This window comes from Trichoplusia ni, chromosome 4 (genome assembly GCF_003590095.1).
Source record: "Trichoplusia ni isolate ovarian cell line Hi5 chromosome 4, tn1, whole genome shotgun sequence".
Taxonomy (NCBI): domain Eukaryota; kingdom Metazoa; phylum Arthropoda; class Insecta; order Lepidoptera; family Noctuidae; genus Trichoplusia; species Trichoplusia ni.
This window is the reverse complement of record NC_039481.1, coordinates 3,087,194-3,106,099: the sequence shown is the minus strand read 5'-3', so window position 1 is coordinate 3,106,099 and position 18,906 is coordinate 3,087,194. Positions and strand designations below refer to the sequence as shown.

At 34.5% G+C, this 18,906-nt stretch overlaps 2 protein-coding genes and 1 long non-coding RNA gene across 3 annotated transcripts; 2 read left to right on the top strand and 1 right to left on the bottom strand.

Moving 5' to 3' along the window:
- Window positions 1-51: 51 nt before the first annotated feature.
- On the top strand, window positions 52-4,453 carry LOC113492553 (ATP synthase subunit g, mitochondrial-like). The gene is made up of 4 exons (XM_026870054.1): window positions 52-216; window positions 980-1,069; window positions 1,270-1,373; window positions 4,104-4,453. The coding sequence occupies exons 1-4, from the start codon at window positions 174-176 to the stop codon at window positions 4,272-4,274; spliced, it is 408 nt and encodes a 135-aa protein (XP_026725855.1). The 5' UTR covers window positions 52-173; the 3' UTR covers window positions 4,275-4,453.
- An 806-nt stretch (window positions 4,454-5,259) lies between these two features.
- Window positions 5,260-15,461, top strand: LOC113492552 (carbohydrate sulfotransferase 3). Its single transcript, XM_026870053.1, has 5 exons — window positions 5,260-6,420; window positions 7,064-7,243; window positions 9,501-9,717; window positions 10,634-10,818; window positions 11,726-15,461. Exons 1-4 carry the CDS (start codon window positions 5,696-5,698, stop codon window positions 10,742-10,744), a joined length of 1,233 nt encoding a protein of 410 aa, XP_026725854.1. The 5' UTR covers window positions 5,260-5,695; the 3' UTR covers window positions 10,745-10,818; window positions 11,726-15,461.
- Window positions 15,460-16,420, bottom strand: LOC113492554. Its single transcript, XR_003400511.1, has 2 exons — window positions 15,967-16,420; window positions 15,460-15,658 (listed from the first exon to the last, which is right to left on the bottom strand). It is a non-coding gene; the product is annotated as an uncharacterized LOC113492554 (long non-coding RNA).
- Window positions 16,421-18,906: the final 2,486 nt, after the last annotated feature.

The following is an 18,906-nucleotide window of genomic DNA, read 5'->3' as shown; positions in this document are numbered from 1 at the left end:
GTAAGGATGCTGGGAATCACAAGTCCGATTTTAATTTTAAGTTTCGAATAAATTAGAGTTCTGATGTGAGACGTCAGCCTTTTTTTACAATTGTCATGATGTCTAATTGACAAATATAAACTGACATTTGCATGCCAAATAAATACCAAGAATTATTTTAGTAAAATATTAAAATGACTGCAAGTTTAAGTTTGTCAAGGTTGACAAATGTTTTACGTAAGTACCTCACTTTTATCTTACAAAACTCTGATCCGATTTCACACTCCATCAACTAAACGAAAATTAATAGCAGAAGGAGTACGCTAGTAGATCTGACATTGTCCTCAGGATGCGCTAGTCGAATCGAATGTTTACAAATGTCTATGCGAAGAAGTTGTTTCCGCCGGAAACTTTCCTGAATATTGGAACCCGTTCCTGAGGATCTACCACCACTTAGTCTTAAAGTAATATAATTATGGCTGTGTAAGTGTGACAGCGCCATACATACACAGTATAGAGTACCATCTCTTTCCACATGCACACTAATATTACTATGACGCGTAGCGGCAGACTGCCTAGGCATACGCATCCCTTTATTTATTTTCTCCTCGACCTAATTTTATCCTGGCCTCACACATCGGTTACTGATTGCTCTCTCTATAGCTGTCTTTCGTTTTAAGGGTATATAAATAACAGTGATAGAATTTGAGCATACTGCTGGGATTGAGAATGATAGGTATCTTAATTCTCCTCACAGTTGCTTTCCTAAAGGTATTGGACAGCCAACAGTCTACCTTACTATTTCAAGTACTTCTTAAACTGATATTTACTTTCGCCGTTGTATTGTAAGTTTTTTTAGGTATTGAAGTAGGTTTTGCACCTCTCCAAGAGCCATAACCCTGACTCAGTTATCAGCTTGAACTTTAAAACCACCGTAACATGTAGGTAATTCTAATTAATATGTATTTAATTCAACTGAAAGCTATATTGTTTTGTTTAGGCAGCAGATTATCATTGGTGCATGAAATACCAGGGATTTACAAACCGAATATAACCAGGAAGAAGGAAGAGATAATGGAACTTATACGAGGTCAGTAGGTACTTAACTATGGAACTGTGTGTATGTTTGGATAGTACCGTCTTTTAACTTGTTTACTAATGGTTACTTTATGAGTGAGTGAATGCTGCAATCTCAATCAGTTATAAGTTCCATTTAGACTGACGTTGTCGACACAGCCTATCGGGCTAAACGAGAATCTCAAAACAACCAACCAAATTTTAATTATTCAGAAAAGGCGGAAATCGCAAGCAAATCGGAGCTTGCAAGAAGAATGCGAGTTCTCAAAGGATTTTACACGGTGGAAATGGCGCCACCAAGCCTTCAAGAAATGGAGGTAAAACTATATCTACTATTTTAAAGTCTAGTTGCTGATTTCTGGACACATAGGACAGATGAAATCAGGTGCCATCGTATTCATTAATATTATGTACTATCAAAAATAATAAAAAAATGTAGTTTTAGCTCATAGCAAAACTGCAACTGCAAAAGTTGATCGATAGCAGGTTAGGCTATAATTGAAATGGTCGGTACGTAGATGGGATCATTTATTTATTTTCACCGTGTTTCTGAAGGTACATTTCTATTTCTATTCTAAGCCATCGTGTTGCCCAGGTAACTGGTTTTAGGGGTTTCATAGGCAGTCGCTCCTTATAAAACACTCGTACTTGGCTGCATCCGGTTAGGCTGGAAGCCGACCAAAATATGCTTGTAACAGGCTATTCGTTGATGATATCAAAAAGAAAATAGAACAGAATTAAGATAAATAACTTCTAAGTATAGATTAATAAATAATTCCCATTCGTACCCCCAAAACAATTGAGGGACCATCGGCAAAATAAATAACGCATTCCCGTACGTCCCCGTCCGGGGACGAAGTCGAGGGCACGAACGGGAATACACGTTTCGCAGCTTTGGAAGTGTAAAAATGCACTATATATCGTAGCATAGAGCGGTGTTCAACATCTGCAATGACTGCAATAACGTTAAGACTTATCGCATTAGGTCATATAGTTTGAAAGTATAAGATTCGGTTCAGAACTGAATTCGGTAAGACGGTGCCTTCCGCCTTTATGTGGCATGGTGTAAGGTTAATGCCGGTAGTATGTCAAGGTCACTGACGTTAGCTCAATTTTCCTGCCTTGTTCCTGCATTGGGAATGTGCCTATCTACCATGAAACTAGTAGTCATCACTCGTAACCACTGTTTTATATAGGGTTGCCATGCCTCCGGCTTAAGCCGGCTTTATCCTGACGCCAAATAGATTTTACTATTTTTGGCGTACTGATTGTTACGCAATACAAAACCCTCGGTTATGTATGGAGTCTGGTTTTTTTACCCAAATACCTGGGGAAACTGATTCTCAGTCAGGTTATAAAATTTGGCAACCCTAGCTGCATATTGTAACATTTGTTACCCTAACTGTATGTTTAGTTACACAGACAAACGGCAGTTATTATATTTTACTAGCTATTCGCCCGCGGCTTCGCCCGCGTCGAGGTCGTTTATATCGCATTTCCAAGAAAACTCTTCAAAAGTCCGAGATAAAAACTTTCCTATGTTTATTCTCGAGGTCAACTCTATCTCTGTACCAAATTTCATTAAAATCGGTTCAGTTATATAGACGTGAAAGCGTAACAGACAGACGGACAGACAAAGTTACTTTCGCATTTTTAATATTAGTAAGGATACCAGCCCAAAAAAAGTTCCGTCTGTCTTTATTATCTTCGTTTTTAATGTTGGTAGTTGGTATAAAGTACGTACCTAGCTAAATTTATTTATAGAAACGTGTTTGGTGACGTCATGCGTACTGTGCGAGTATCAACTCTTCGAATTCGTGAATTGTATGTATATTTTATCTGTTTAATTGTAGGATTTTATCACGACACGCTTACTCAAGGTTTTACTTCAGTCACAAGTAAATCACTATTCAATTATATTTATAGTAAGTAAATAGTCGTGTCGGCCTTGCGTTTCGTGCTATTAACGGATTTGTATGCCCGAGGTTGCAGATTCATACCTATGCAAGTTTCATTGAAATTTTCAATGAACATGTACTTATGTCTCGTCTGGGAGCAAATGTCTGCTCAGGTATGGGTCAGTAACAAGTATATATTTATATCCTGCCTATTATTAGTCGGTGTATACAACGACATGACTAACAAATAGGTTGGACCATATTCAGTAATTCCAATAAAACTGTCTCGCTGAGGTAGGTTCCATGTATCTAAACGACATCAAATACAACTATTGTGAACGGCAGACTAAGTAAGTATATGAAATTTCTCCGTTGAAATAACAATAACTCCGATCCGATCCTGATACGAAACAGGCTCATATCATCCGCTCAGAACGGGACAATGCCAATCCTACACAGTTATATTTATCTATAAAATATATTGTATAAATACCTGAGAATTGAGTTTTGTACCTGAATGAGTTTTGGCATTTAGAGCAAAATCTAGTCCCCAATTCCGCTATACAAAGTAATTCAAAATTCAGTACGGGATGGAAACATGCGGTCAAATGCGGCAAAATGCTTAGAAGAATGCGAATAGTGTCATTTTAATCCAATTTCCATTTATTTTTCGGATTAAGATTAGATTTTGGCCCTGGTTTCATCATCATCCCAGCCTATAGCTGTCCACTGCTGGACATAGGCCTCTCCATACCTTCTCAAGCGCGACCGGTTCATTGCCACCTGCATCCAACGAGACTTAGCGGCCCTGGTTTACTCCCGTATTATTTACTTCTCCTAATCAATCAAAGTTTACCATTCAGCCACACGTTCCCAATGTTTACGTATTCCGCAGTAGGTAAATGTAGACATGACTAGCGAAATTCTTTAGAGGGGCCTATCTCCCTCTTACCTTATATAAGTCGGTTATAGTTGTACGAGGACTATACGCTATACGCACCGCTCTATACGCTATGCAATACGTCGTCTTGTTTCTCCAATGGCAACAGTGATTAACTATATTTTTCGTAGTCTTCTAGAATCATAAACTTATTATGACTTCTGATATTTTAAATGATAGTGATTAAACAGAAACAACTTTTTTTACAGAAGCTGCGTGCGGATATAGCGCTGGCTAAGGAATTCATCAAAACAAATTGTTTTAAATTTATAACAGTGAGGCAAGCTTGGTTACTGTTCCTCGTTTGCCTCGAAATAGTATTGTGGTTCTTTTTAGGAGAAACTATTGGGAAATTCCATATCGTCGGATACGCTGTATAAAAGTACCTATTTAGGTATAGGTATATAGACAGGTATAGGTTTTTGTAGCTGTAGAACGAGTATATAACACTTTGGAAAATTCAGAAACCAGGATTAAAAATAAAGCTTTAATTTGGGGTACATTGCCCTACGACTTTTAAATTACCCACTAGTAAATAAAATATTTGCTTTAATATTAATTAGAATTTTATTTCAAGACTCATCGATAAGAAATTACCTCCACGCACCTTGTACCTAAGTGTACTTACACTTAGGTACAAGGTACTGCCCATTTGCAGTGCTAATTCCTCATAGTCAGCTTTGTGCTGATACAGCAAGATCCCAGGGCTCCCAGGGCCTTTAGGCCTTGAGGCCTAGAACGGCTACAACACTGCGACAACAGATGAAATTTATTATTTATTTTACTAACTTAAAACTATAATTACAGGTACGTAAGTATCACCTAATGCAAAAGTTCAAGTATCAACTATTAGTTATCAACTATTTATACACTTATATCGAGACATCGGGATAGGTTATTCAATAAAACACATATTCAAGCGTCATTATCTCATCATTGTTTATTCCTAGCCGAATCTGGACATATATTCCCAATAATGCCCGCCCGTTATCCCTTGCAAAGCGCGCTGGAGAGAACAAACGGTGCGGCGGCGTAACAAACTGCCCAGCCTTGCGCTGTCCAATCATTACACATGATATCTAGTTAGATAATACTTACAATACAGTTATCCTAATATTCACGATATTAACACCACAATTGCTAATTAAGTTTCAAACACACATTTTTAAAGCCTAGATAGGTACAATACAGTGTGCCTAAAATTCATAATTAAAAATATTATTAGTGAGTTTAATTGCATCTATAAACATAAATTCTTAACTTTTTTTAATTAGGGTTTATGTATTTTTGTCTGATTATAGCTTAAGTTTTGTTCATACCATTAATTTATTATAAGCTCTTGCGTCAATTCAGTCCATGTAGGTGCGCTGAGCGTAGTTTATTACTAGCCTAACAGTCGTAGATAATAGTCGGTCTTGTTGCTCCGTTTAACAATAGGTATATCATAAAAATATTTTTTGTGGCTTGCTATAAATAGTGCTGTATAAATTATTAATACAACTGTATTTTACGAAACTGAAGTTGAACTTTCAAGTTGAAAGCTCAAGTGACGTAGCTTTTACAAGTCATTTGACAAGAAAATTAAAAAGTTTTTTGACAAATCGTACGTCATTCATTCAAAATGGCGGTGAAGGTGCAATGCGGTGTTTCCGCGGTAACGAGAAATGTAGAATTATGATTTAAAAGCAAGCAAAAACTATAAATAAATGTTAGTGAGTGTGTCTTGTTAGTGCTCGTGTTGTATTAATTATCTTCACACTCCCATATTCTCTGAAATTTTTTTGTTCGTGTTCCTAACGTGATGTTGCGACGAGTCAACTTTTACTTAATATGTTGCGCATTCGGTCTCAGTGTTCTTCTTATTCTTGCTGGGAGTCGATATGCCGATAACACATATTATCGTCCGTCCATCGAAAACCGGAGAAATATCAGGAATTTTTTAAAAGTCGACGATCCATTGGATGATATGTACATGCAATCGGTGACTACGAACTCCTACAATGGTTCCCCGGATATCGAAAAAATATTGAACAAAACAAGGTATCAAATTAAATATAATCTATCAAAGTATAACTTTTCTAAATCTGGTGTTCGTGAGTTAGAAGATTTAGTCATGGAATCAGGAGGTAAGCCTCTTCACCATTTAATTGTATCAACATGGAGATCGGGAACCACATTCCTTGGGGAACTATTGAACTCTATCCCTGGTACATTCTATTATTATGAACCATTCATGAAAGATGGAGAAGTTCAAAAAAGGGGGCCACTAGATGCTGACCGTGCCTTGACCGTAATGAAAGATATGTTTAAATGTAGATATACAGATAAAGATTACTATGAATATGGGAAGAAGAGAATAAACCAGTTTAGCCATAACACAAGACTATGGGACCATTGTAAATATAAGAGAGAACTGTGTTATGATTCTGAATTCACATCACGTTTGTGTAGACTGTTCCCTTTCATGATAATGAAGGTGTTGCGTGTCAGGTTACGTCTCATCCAATCTCTATTAGATGATAAGGAGTAAGTATGTCTACAAGTTATACAAATATTATTTTTTATTGTTTCTAGACTTGATAATCTGTATCATGCCGCTCTAAGAAGTATTTTAAATAATAAAATAAGTTGAAAGGCAGGTGCTATAGTTTTCCATAGCTTTAAAGGAAACCATTCCATTTAACATTATTAATACCAATAGCCCTTATTATTTATACACATTACAATTTGCAATAGTTTTGTAGCTACCTTGGGTCGTCCATGTTTGTTCTTTAATAGAGCAGGGGTGGATTGCCCCTGGTAGATACCCCATCACATTTTAGATAAAAGTTCTCAACAAGGCCTCTACATGTTGGACCTGTGTCCCTATGCAAGCCTTTAAAAAGGACCGGGTCTTTTCACATTATACTCAGTATACTTAAAAATCTTGTTCTACTGTATGGAAAAATTAAAATTAGTTGTATTTAGCGTCTTAATCATGCTGCAACTCTACAGAGCAATCTGTCTTGAAATATAATAATTAATACCAAAAAGAATGTACCTATTAGTAGATTAGTAATACAACTACTATTCTTGAGCCATTACACATGCACCTGAAATAATAACAAAAATGTATTTCATAATATTAGAAGTTGTTTAGAAAGATCTCTCATCAATATTTTGCTTTTAGGCTTAATTTGAAGGTGCTACTCCTAATCCGTGATCCTCGAGGTGTGATGGAGTCTAGACGGCATCGTTCATGGTGTCCGCCGTCTCCAGACTGCTGGAACCCTTCACTTGTCTGTGCTGATATGATTAGTGATTATGTGGCAGCAGGGAGATTACTCCAGCAATATCCTGATAAACTCATGTAAGTGCACTTCTATACTGAGAACTCTGTCTGAATGGATTCAAAATGTAAGAACTAAATGTACATGGAATTTGAAGCATCAAATATGCAAGATTAGTTTCACATTCTAAAAGGTGTTTTTTGTTGAACATGCTATGCCATTCTTCCATTGAAACTGTTTTAACTTGATTGTATAAAATATATTGAATTTCATGTCATGTCACAATTCAGACAATTGCAACAGGAGCATCACTAGTCTTATGCAACCAACTTTGATCAACATTAAATCCTCTGTTATAAATCCCTGATGCAAAAAATGGAATGTTATCATTTACAAATTTTTGTTTGTCTATGGAATCATGGCTCCCGAATGGATTGAATGATTTCAATTTATATTTGTTTTAAAGGTGAATTATTTGCAAGTGTTCTTAGACAGAGTTGTTTGATAACATTTGGTATGCCATTTTACTGCTGAGTGATTTGATATATTTTTTCTTTAATTTTGCCTTCTGATAATAGACATAGAGCAGCATGTCGAGCAAAGTATAGGCTAAGAGACCTGGTGCTAGGCGATTATTCCTATACTTAATTGCAGATACAAGCATGATAATAGTATTGTTGAGATAGCATTGTTTATACTTGATGCTCAGGGTCAAAGTAAAAACCTGTAACAAACTTATGTGAAACATAACCATGTAAATAACTATTGATGTTAAAAAACTCATCTCTCATTTGGAATTGTCAATCTCTCAGAAATAGTGTATTCGTATAGTGTAATAGCGTATTTTATGTGAATGTAATGAATTTTAATGGTTTGTTCTAAGTGGTATAGAAAATGTCTTATCAATAACAGACCCATTCTGGGATATGTTTAGTTTTTTTCTTCTCATACTTAAATAAAATCACTTTATAATCGGTTTGCTGCTAGTCATGGAAAATAGATCTTTTATTATTGCTGCTCTTAATTGCTAAACATTTTTATTTTTGTTATTTTTTTTTAAATAGATTCCAGAATTAAAAATTGATACTTTACTAAATAATCAGAAAAATAAAATTGCGTCCTCTAAAAACGCTAGGTTGGGCCTAAAAAATAAATCAAGACGAGATTTTTTTTTTAACTGAATTGTTATACATTCATACCTATCTTAAACTTATATGTACAATAATGTACACGTTTTCGGTGTCATAGAAAACGTTATCGTCAGGAAACACCTAAGCCCCTAAGGCTTGCATGCAGACTATTACTGTTTGTACCTAAATATGCAAAGCCAGTAATTTATGAAGGCGTATCGTATGACGTTTGTTAGAAGTACAATATTTGTTAACAAACATTTAAGGTGTTGACAAAAGTTGTAGGAGTTATAGAGCATAAGGCAAAGGCAGGCACACACGTGATTCAATGTCGAAAAAAATCGTTTATTTTAATGATTTGAGAGTTTTGTCTTGAACCCTATATTACTTAGCTTCGTCATAAACGTCGGAAACAAGGCTGCGAGGCTAAAATGGGATTCGGCGGTTCATGACAGCCGCATGGATAGTGACTGCAGGACAAAAGTCACCACTCTATGGACCCAACTTGCCGCGTGGGCTGGTTCCATGTGGCCAAGAGAGAGGACAAAGAGACGATTTTCGATTTCGATTTCAAGGCCTTTTGCCAAGGATTGGGACACAGTTGGCTAGATAAAAAGAAATACTTTTAGCTTTTTGCCAAAATTGTAAGTGGATGGTGGACTACCGGTATTATTGAAATAAATGTACGAATTAATTAAAACCACTTATACTAGATAGTCAACGACCTTCGAAACATTTGCAAACCTAAACCCTAACCAAACACCTTTCGTTTGGCCTGGCCTATCGCCTACAGGAAAATAACAATGTTGATTTCTGCAATGAACAGCCACCAACGTTACCTACATTGCCTTACCATCTGATTTTCCCAAAGTTTAGATATGGTTTTTGCGATAAAACATGTTTATTTGTTAATGGTGATTCAGTGTATTTCACAATATTATACTCACACACAGAACATACCGGTGCTTTGCAAGTGTGTAATGCTGATAAATTCAATATTTTTGTACCTAATGTGTAGGTATGGTTTTAAGTGAATATAGCGTTATAGAAATATAGCGTAGTAGGTACGCAATTGATCCCATTAAAAACGGAAACCGATCCCAACAGACAACAGACCGGTTATATATTACGCAGGTTCCATATCAATTTGCTGTTGCTGGGTGAAATATAATACGATATGATAAAAAATATTCTTTTTTTATTACAGGGTTTTACGGTACGAAGAGCTGGCACTGAAGCCTAATGTTACAGCACATCGAATCCTAAAGTTCCTAAAGGTAGATAACACGCCGCAAATGAGTGAGTTTCTGCAGACCCACACGAACGTAGAAGTCGCCGGCGTCAGTTCCACTTTCAGAGTCTCGCGCGAGGTGCCTTTCCGCTGGAAGTATATCCTCGACTTTGATTATGTTGAAAAAGTACAGGTAATTAAAATGTTATGTAAAGTACGCACGTTAGAAATTATTGATTGATAAAGCTGATAGGTACTTAAATTGTACACGCTGGTCACTTAATACATGACTTGTGCTCGAACATCCCCAAAATTATTTTTTAAGCATTAAATGAATGTTGCAATATGAGAAAATACAGTCTGTCGCATAAAGCGCGAACATACTTTTTTACAATCGAGTCCAGCGACTATTATTTTTCAATATTTTTTAGTTCGATTGTTTTTAAAATTGGTTACTTTTTCCAGTGAAATGTATGCGAAACTAATCAACTAAGCTACAACGACTTGTGCTGGAAATCATCAGTTAGTTTACAATCACACATATCTGTTACCGTACCTTCCCATCTGTAGTTTATTCCACAGTAGTTCTCTAACTTTAATTAGTTTTCAAATGGTAAATAACAATATACCTACACCTACATGTAGAATTGTCATATTGAAAATACGACTCCTACCTTTCGAATTGAAAATTACTTTCACTACAGATCAAAATATAATTTCTAGTTTTTTTACTGAAAATTCATTTTAAGGCCCTTATTTGTGTGCTAAACGGATATTCTGTTGAGATTGATACATCTTAAGTACCTAATCTAAAATTGTGCTAATAAATTTATTATGTTTAAACTTGAAGATTGTAGCACAGTAAAAACTTTTTTTGCTTAAAGGTTTCTTTATGTGGAAATATTAGGTACATTAAATTAAAATACACAGTATGTTATAATTTGATATATTTATTTATATATTCTCAAACCTACTGGGTATACATTTTAACTATATATATTTTTCTATTATATATTTTAACCTTTCTTTTATTCTTCTAGTGTCTGTTTAAATGTAATAAGTTTCGACAATTGTGTTAAATGTTCAAAACTCAAAAATTTATATTTCAGATGGCGTGTAAAGAAGCCATGCTTTTGTGGGGTTACCGGCTGGCATACAATGCTACTCATATGAAAAGCACAGAATTCAACCCTATAGAGGACTACACAATCTCACAGTGAACTGCTAACTTCTTCTTACCATGGAACATTTATCTTTGAAAACGTATATGTGAAAAAGTAAACATCCACTTTTTGTAAGTATTCATATCAAATAAATAACCTGTTCAGTACGAGTTAGACTCCAATGAGGGAATGGATTAAAGAAAAAACTAATTAAAAACTGGTCATCCATTACATTTATGACCATACCAACATTGCAACAATTGTTTTTTGAAAGTCATCTGACGGAACTTTAGTAATAAGGTCTCATTTCAACTGTTTTGGTACGAAACACCAAAAGCTGCGGCAGATTATACCGTCCCTTTCATTTTTTTCTTTCGACTAAGTCCCAGTAGCGCTTACTGAAGATTTCTGTCGTACACAAAAATTGACAACGAATTTGAGAAATACGCTGACATCGTCTTTCGAGGACGATAGGTAATTGTAGTGCTTGTGAAGATTATACCAACAAGGAACCATGGATGTCAATGCCAATTCAATTCTACAAATTGTTAGCTAGTTAATTACGTGAAGCATTCGGTGTAAATAATGAACATTTATAACCACAAGGTCATATGTTACTGTCTGGTGCACATTGTTATGAAATTAAATATATTTTTTATTTCCACACATTATCAGCTTGATATTATTATGTTGTTAAGAGGATACGCAGCAAAATTATATATTTTAATGAACAGTATGACAAATTTATGCAAAAATTGTTGGTTGCGATAACTAGCCTAAAAATAACAGGGTCGAATATTTATTATTTGTTGAAATAGGAAAGCTAATAAAGTTCGGAAGGTTTTTGGCTTTGAAGTAGTGTACTAAGGCTCCGCCCATAATTAGTACAATCTTACGTACTAATTATGGGCGTACCTTGAGCTGACGCGGCGGCGGGGTCCAGTGGGGTCAAAAGTAGTCGGTCTATGAGATAATTATGAAACCGACACACGAATGTTACAATATTAATATTCATAACATTTATTCCTTTATTTTCAGATACTGTTCCATAACTATTGCTCCTGAAAAATAATGGCTGTTTCCTGATATTTAATGGGGCATTGCTATTGCAAGACTTAAGGTACGCCAGATATTAATTTACTTGTTTCGTGGCTTCGTGTCATCAAATAAGCTCCAAAAGCAGACTTGTATTGAAAAATGTGATTAATAGTTTTAAAGATATTTTAAAAATTCCAAAGCAATTAAAACTCATTATGTTTAAATTAATCTCGGATTATTTAATGATCGATTAGTAGCGTGCATACTGGAGTATTATTTCAACTTACGTAGGACTGAGGCTAGTCGTTTCCTGTTTATTTCTCTTTAAGACTGATCACGTTTCCATCGATCCTAATCTTCCATACATTTTACACGACAAAAAATTGCGCTTTTATATATATTCCAATTGAGAAATGTACTTCGTAGTTATAATTAGTGAACTCTGGTTGTGTATAGCACTGCAGGTGTGTCATTATATCAAAATGTAAAAGATGGACCATTAATGATGTAGAGGCCAAAATTGCTTGAACAAGCTAAGTGCTCCTTGATAATGTAATGCTCAAGCAATTTTCCTCATCATTCATGTAAATGCATTTAATTATTAAGCTTAGGCAACTTCGCACTCACGGAATTGACCGATTGTTAATGCTTCCATTATAGACACGTATAGTTTAGAGATGCATTATTTTTTAAAGTATTATCTTGTAAGGGTACTAACAGTGCTCTTCTATTTAGCCATAGTCAGATGCGTCACGTGTAGGGTTGCTAGTAGTAATACTACTACTTTTGCAATGGATTTATAATTTTGTAACCAATTATAGATATTAGTTTGAATTTGATAATACTCAGGGTAGAATCGTCCAATACCAGTTGTAGCTAATAATAGTTCGCAAGAGATTATATGAAATAGGAAATGCAACCCTACTTAACTAATAATAATGAACCGTAAGATCATGCTGTGTACTGTTAAAAAAGTTGGCTGATGGCTACATAGACACTGTAAACTAAACAATATTGAAAATTAGATGAGTGAGTAGACGATGAGGCTATTTGGCGGTAAGCCTATTGTGATAAAATATAACGTTGCTATATTTGGTGACGAGTCAATACACCATTACAGACACCAATTTATGAAATACATAATTATGTTAAGCGTATATCGCGCGTGTGCGATACCCGTTCCGTTTACCTAACATATTGTAGCGTAAACAATACGAGACAAGTTTTAGAAAGTGAACGTAATCTCCGTCCATGAGATAGAAATGCGATCCACGATATTAACGATCCTTTATGCATCAGGAAGCCGTCAAGTTCCTCAACTTTTCAAATTATACGTAAGTTACGATTGCAGACTTACAACAATTACAATATAGTATAGATACATTTATAACTGAGATAATAATATATGGAATATCATAGACTTAGTCGTTTGCTTTTAGACAATATTTTGGATAGAGGAAACTGATATTGTTATGCTTTGCATAAAGTGATACAAATCCAAAAGTCAAATTATCGTGCTCAGATGTCGTATGGACACATAGATGCCTACAAGCGTATACGTCATTTGCGATGTACTATGTGACCCATGTAGAGTCGGATACTAGTATTTTATAATGTTCATTATGGGCTACATTACACTGGCATGCATCATAACAAAAACAAAAAAGTTTAAAGTTGCTTTTTGCTTACAAATAATGAAAATTTTACGCACATCGGACTGTATACAATATGCAGTAATTGTGGACCATTTTACATGGGACACTTAGTATTCCTGTAGGTATAAGTACGCTAACAATTATCAAACGAATGGAACTATTAACGTAGTGAGAACTCATTAAGTGCACTTGATTATAAGGTAGTAACAATTAGGATAAAGATATTTGATTAAATCAATAATGTTGAATGTATTCAGTTACGTGAAATCTTTTATTTATTTTTTTCTTTGTAACTTACGTCGATAACATCGAACTACATAATTATTATGTATTTGTATATCATAAAAAGTTTCATTTTTTCTCGAAATATATGGAAATTAATTTATTATTAGAATTTAAGCTATAGCCTTTAATATTTGCTATACACGCCTATTTTGCCGAAACTGTCAACAGTGGGCGTGGATTGCAATTGGGTATTTGACTAAAGAGTCTAATTAATTTATCAGACATTCTTGGAGGTATTAGAAGTAACATAGGATACTTTTTATTAAGAAATAAAAAATAACGAAAAAATCAAAAATTGTTTCAACGCCATCTAGCGGTTCAGCTACGAAGCTCCCAACTCTTGAGTGCTGTAATACCGGTGCACTGTTTTACCGACGGTCACGTCAAAATCCAATCATGAAATTAACAAACATGAACTACCACGCGCTGTAAACTGAAGCCCACGGGGACGGAGTCGCGGGCAACAGCTAGTTTTTAAATAAAATAAGTTGATATCTTGTGTTATTTCACTTATCAGTACAATTTTAACCGAAAACTGACGTTATTAGCCCTAAGTGTTTAATGATTGTATAAACGTATGGAATATTTCATAGAAATTTATCTGATGGACTAATTAGATTTTTCAAACAAATACCCTATTTATTGAAGATTTTACTTAAAATATAATTTGAACTTTGTCTCTCTATAGTAAGTAGTTAGTTATACAAATAACGAATGGTGTAGGTGAGCGACAGACAAGTTTACTTGTGCTACTCATCGTTCGCGTACACCAGGACCTAAGGAACGAAGCTTACAAAAACACGTAATGTCAATAAACGCCATCAATTACTAATTAAGATAACATGCTTCCTGATAGATCTGACAATATAATATTCTGTTATGCCTTAACGAAATACTGGTAGTGATATAGGTAAGAATTATTATTGAATTGCATATTAGTAATTATACATAATTATTTATAAATAATGTTCTGGTGGCTGGCTGGACCCAGTGTAGATTTTTTATCATATCATTAGCATATCATAAGGTATACACTTATTGTAAAATGTTTATTCACAAGTTTGCTTATATTAATGATCGAAATATTATTGAAATGTCGCATTTTTACTTATTGCTTGATTTAGACGTGCCGTGTGTTGTTATTTTCGGTTGTTTTAGTCGTTTTGATGTTTCATAACTATTATATTTTGTACATATTTTATACATCATTATGTTTTGAATATTGCGTAAATATAAACGTTAGGTTATAAGTTATAGCGGGTCTCATCTAATATTTATTTGAAATGAAATGGGTTTTGCTTCTATTAAGAACATACTTTAAAGTATTTTAGTTCTTCTTGGGTTGTTTGGGTGTTGCAAAACAATAATTTTTATATGGATTTTTCCATGGGTGTATAAATATAATTTTAGGTAAAGCATAGATTAGAAGCATCAATAAATATATTGTATGAACTGTAATGAACTAGTTGATTTTATAAGAATGCTGGCGAATTTATATAACTGCATAATATTATGTAATCCACTAGATTCAAATCAATAATAATAATTATATCGAGTTAATTTATATCGTGCATTACTAAAATATGCAAGCAATAATAAAAACAACTGCATACATATTGGCCCATACTTGAGAGTGCAAGTGATAGAATTTAAGGGTAGCCTTATTAGAATAAGAGTTACGATTGAATGAATAACAATGTTGAAGTTTTAATCTGTAGATAGTAATAGCACGGCCGGCGTTATTATTGCAAACATTGTATTATCTTTTTTTGAAGTTAATAAAGTTACAATAAATATGTTTTGTTTTATTTATTAGATATGCGTCATCACTGTATTTTAACAATGAAAGTAAATGTCATTATTATTATGAAGCAAATGACGATAGTCATTATAGATGCGTTGAATATGTTTCTTGAAATGTCCAGATCGTCAGCTCCTGATTTTTCAAATAGTACAGGAGTGCTAAACATGCTAGGAACATCAGGGTCGGCGTCTGTGGGAGAGAAAATACAATAAGTATGTCACTACTATCGGCCCCTGTAATCGAATTACATTCACAGTCCCTAGCGTTAATAAAAAAACGCTCAAAAGACATTTAGTTTCCTTAAAGCACGTGACCTTAGATTGCCATCAGACATTCGCAGTTTTGGAAATATCTCTTGGCTAGGAGGCAGCACTGCAATTGAATTACAAAGCTACGTAAATTAAAAACGGTAATTATGTGGAAATTGGTACTTAAATGCAGCAAGTTTTAACAATAATTTTGGACATTACAAGTTATTAATAAATTTCACAAATTACCTTTTTCTCCAACTGCCACCAAAAATACAAAATTCCAAAAGAAAATCATCATTGAAAAGTATGGATATAAAACCAAGCTAAACTTTATAGGGCACTTCAATGACTGCCAAAAGGCTCAAATAAGCCCCGAATATTGATTAATGTTATCAGTTTATTAATCAGGTTTGTGTAATGAAATTCTATCATTGTCCAGTGCGTTTATCATCTGGGCAGGCGCCAATGTATTTGCTATATAGGTACTTTTCTTTAAATTAGATTTCAACAAGTAGATTCTAAATCTGTCAATTAATATTCCACCATTTTTGTAGTCGAGCGCCAAGGTTGAATTTCAGAGGTCCCAAACAATGTTACATCGCATCCAAAATGAAACTAGATTTCTTTTTAATAAAATTAAACATCCGCTTAAGAAACTTTAGATTACAGAAATAGTGACTCTCAATGCGCGGTTTGTTTTCCTTTATATGTATATAAAGGTGAAGAGTTTGTTTGTTTGAACGCGCTTATCTCAGGAAATACTGGTCCAAATTGAGAAATTCTTTTTGTGTTGAATAGACCATTCATCGAGGAAGGCTTTAGGCTATAAACCATCACGCTGCGACTAATAGGAGCGAAGATACAATGGAAAATGTAAAAAAAGCAGGGCAGGCATTAATCATAACTTATATCTTCTACCCACGTGGACGAAGTCGCGGGCAACAGCTAGTCATTTAATAAAAAACCTTATCTGCCAAAAATATTTTATTAAAAGTCTGAAAGTGAAAACATTTCTATAATACTTAAATAAGCTAAGTAAGGGTCTTCCAATGTGTAGTAATATTCACTGTTAGCCCTCATTATAGCATTTTTTGCAGCTTTCCTATTAAACAATGTGATGTGTTTCACTATCACTGGGTTTGCATCGGGCTCCTCAAATATCATACCTGAAAAAGAGCAACAAGCATGTTTTACTTGTTTTTTCATCGCATTTAGATTTAATTCCGGTTTATTAATATACATTTTCAAATATTATTTTATTTGAAAATGTATATTGCGTTGCGTGGCGTTGAACGATTGCCCGATTGTAGCGCCCGTGTTCAGTTGGTATATTCCTAGAATCCCCAAATTATCAGCAGCTTTTTCGGTTAAGTAAAGGAGGTCCGATACGAAACATAACAATCTCAGTCTGGGCTTTTATATTGTCATGTAAATTAGTGAAAAAAGCTAAATTAGTTAAAAGGCTTGTTTTAAAAAGTTTTATGAATATTTCTTACATTGCAAGCAGGCGATTTTTCTGGATTTTTGTTTTATTTATATATTTGGGCAACTAAACAGTCCTAAGTAAATAAAAAGAAATGATAATGTGCATTCACGTCTTATCGTCATTCAAGTCTTAATTTCTACTATAGGTACCTACATTTCATTTTTAATTTTGTATTATGGCCCAGTTCCCAGTTCAGATCGAAGCACAGCCAGACTGATTTTATGCATTAATATTCAACTTAACAATAGTGCCACTTTTGGGCCTAATTGGAACAAATGACGTGCATTTCGACTCAACTCTCTCTGATAAAGGGGTAGCCTTTGCTTTTTACCGTAAGTTTGAACTAAGGTTAAGACGTAAGTACTTAGCAATGTATCAAGTATTTTAAGTACACTTACCTAAGGCTGTCAACGTGAGTATTATCATCGTGGCTATACACGCGATCACTCCAAGTACGTTAAGCGTCAACAGTAAGCCATGGTTGTTTTGTGTATCGCTAAAATCAAATAAAATATGAATCCATAATTTCAGCTCGACGTTAACCAGGGGCTACCAACAGGTACATAGGTAGAGGGTAAAAGTATATAACAATGCTTTTGTGGAAGCGTCACATTGTAAGTACAAGGCGTAGAGCGATGTCTATTTCCCACAACCGCTACGTTCAGACGCAAAGTCGGAAGCGTTTTTTTTTCTACAAGACTGTGGTTTCTTTAGATAAGGTACCGGCATATATGCTGCATACACATCTGTTCCTCTTACCTTGTAACTATAGCTAAAGGCATTCTGCTTAATCAAGCTCCCTAAATTGAAATCAAACTAAATAGCATGTGATTCAGTCAGATCCTTCCACGAAGGCATTGTTTCAACATTTTTCTAAACACTTGATTGATAAATACAGTCATACTCATCATTCATAACTCATTGCCACTAAATCAATATGACAGTTAATCGTCATGCCGTTTTTTTTTTATTTTGGCAAAGGTAATTATACTTCTTCGATGCCCTATCTGTATTTGTGGTATAGCGACTCAAATTCTACCAAAGAAGCTTCAATATATTTGCCGCTATTAGGGTTTCTACAAAAAATGTAAGCGAGGGATATGTTTATAAACTGCCCTTTTCTGTGATAACATAAAATAAATGATGCTTTTTAAATAGCACGAGGTCAAATTCTCTACCTTCAAATATTCCTACATGCGATAAAGGCATTTATCCAGTATTATATATCCAGATATTATTTTGAGCCATTAAAATTTACTTTAAGAATTGACGCTCTGTAAATTATGTACGATTATTCATTTTTGCATTGATATTAACGATCGTCTTGTAAAAAGGTCTACAAGCCTGTAACTATCTCACTGCTGAAAAATTACCACTTCCTTTAAGGACAGATAGGACACAAGTAGATCACCACGCGAATTCATCACAAACAGACTTTTAGGATATTATATTTCTATAGGGTATTTGTCGCCATGTTTTGTCAAAGATAATTCTTAAAAAACCACCTGCATGTGCTGCCTGGTTATTGGGTATCTGTAACAATTAAGTTACTTAACATCCTGCCTAAAAGACTAAACCGACTTAATTGTCGTTATCAACGGTCTTCCTATTGCATCAAAAATAGTTAGCCAACAAGGAGTTTAAAAAAAGAAAAAATAATCAACCGGTAAAGCTTGTGAAGCAACAGCAATTTTTCACTT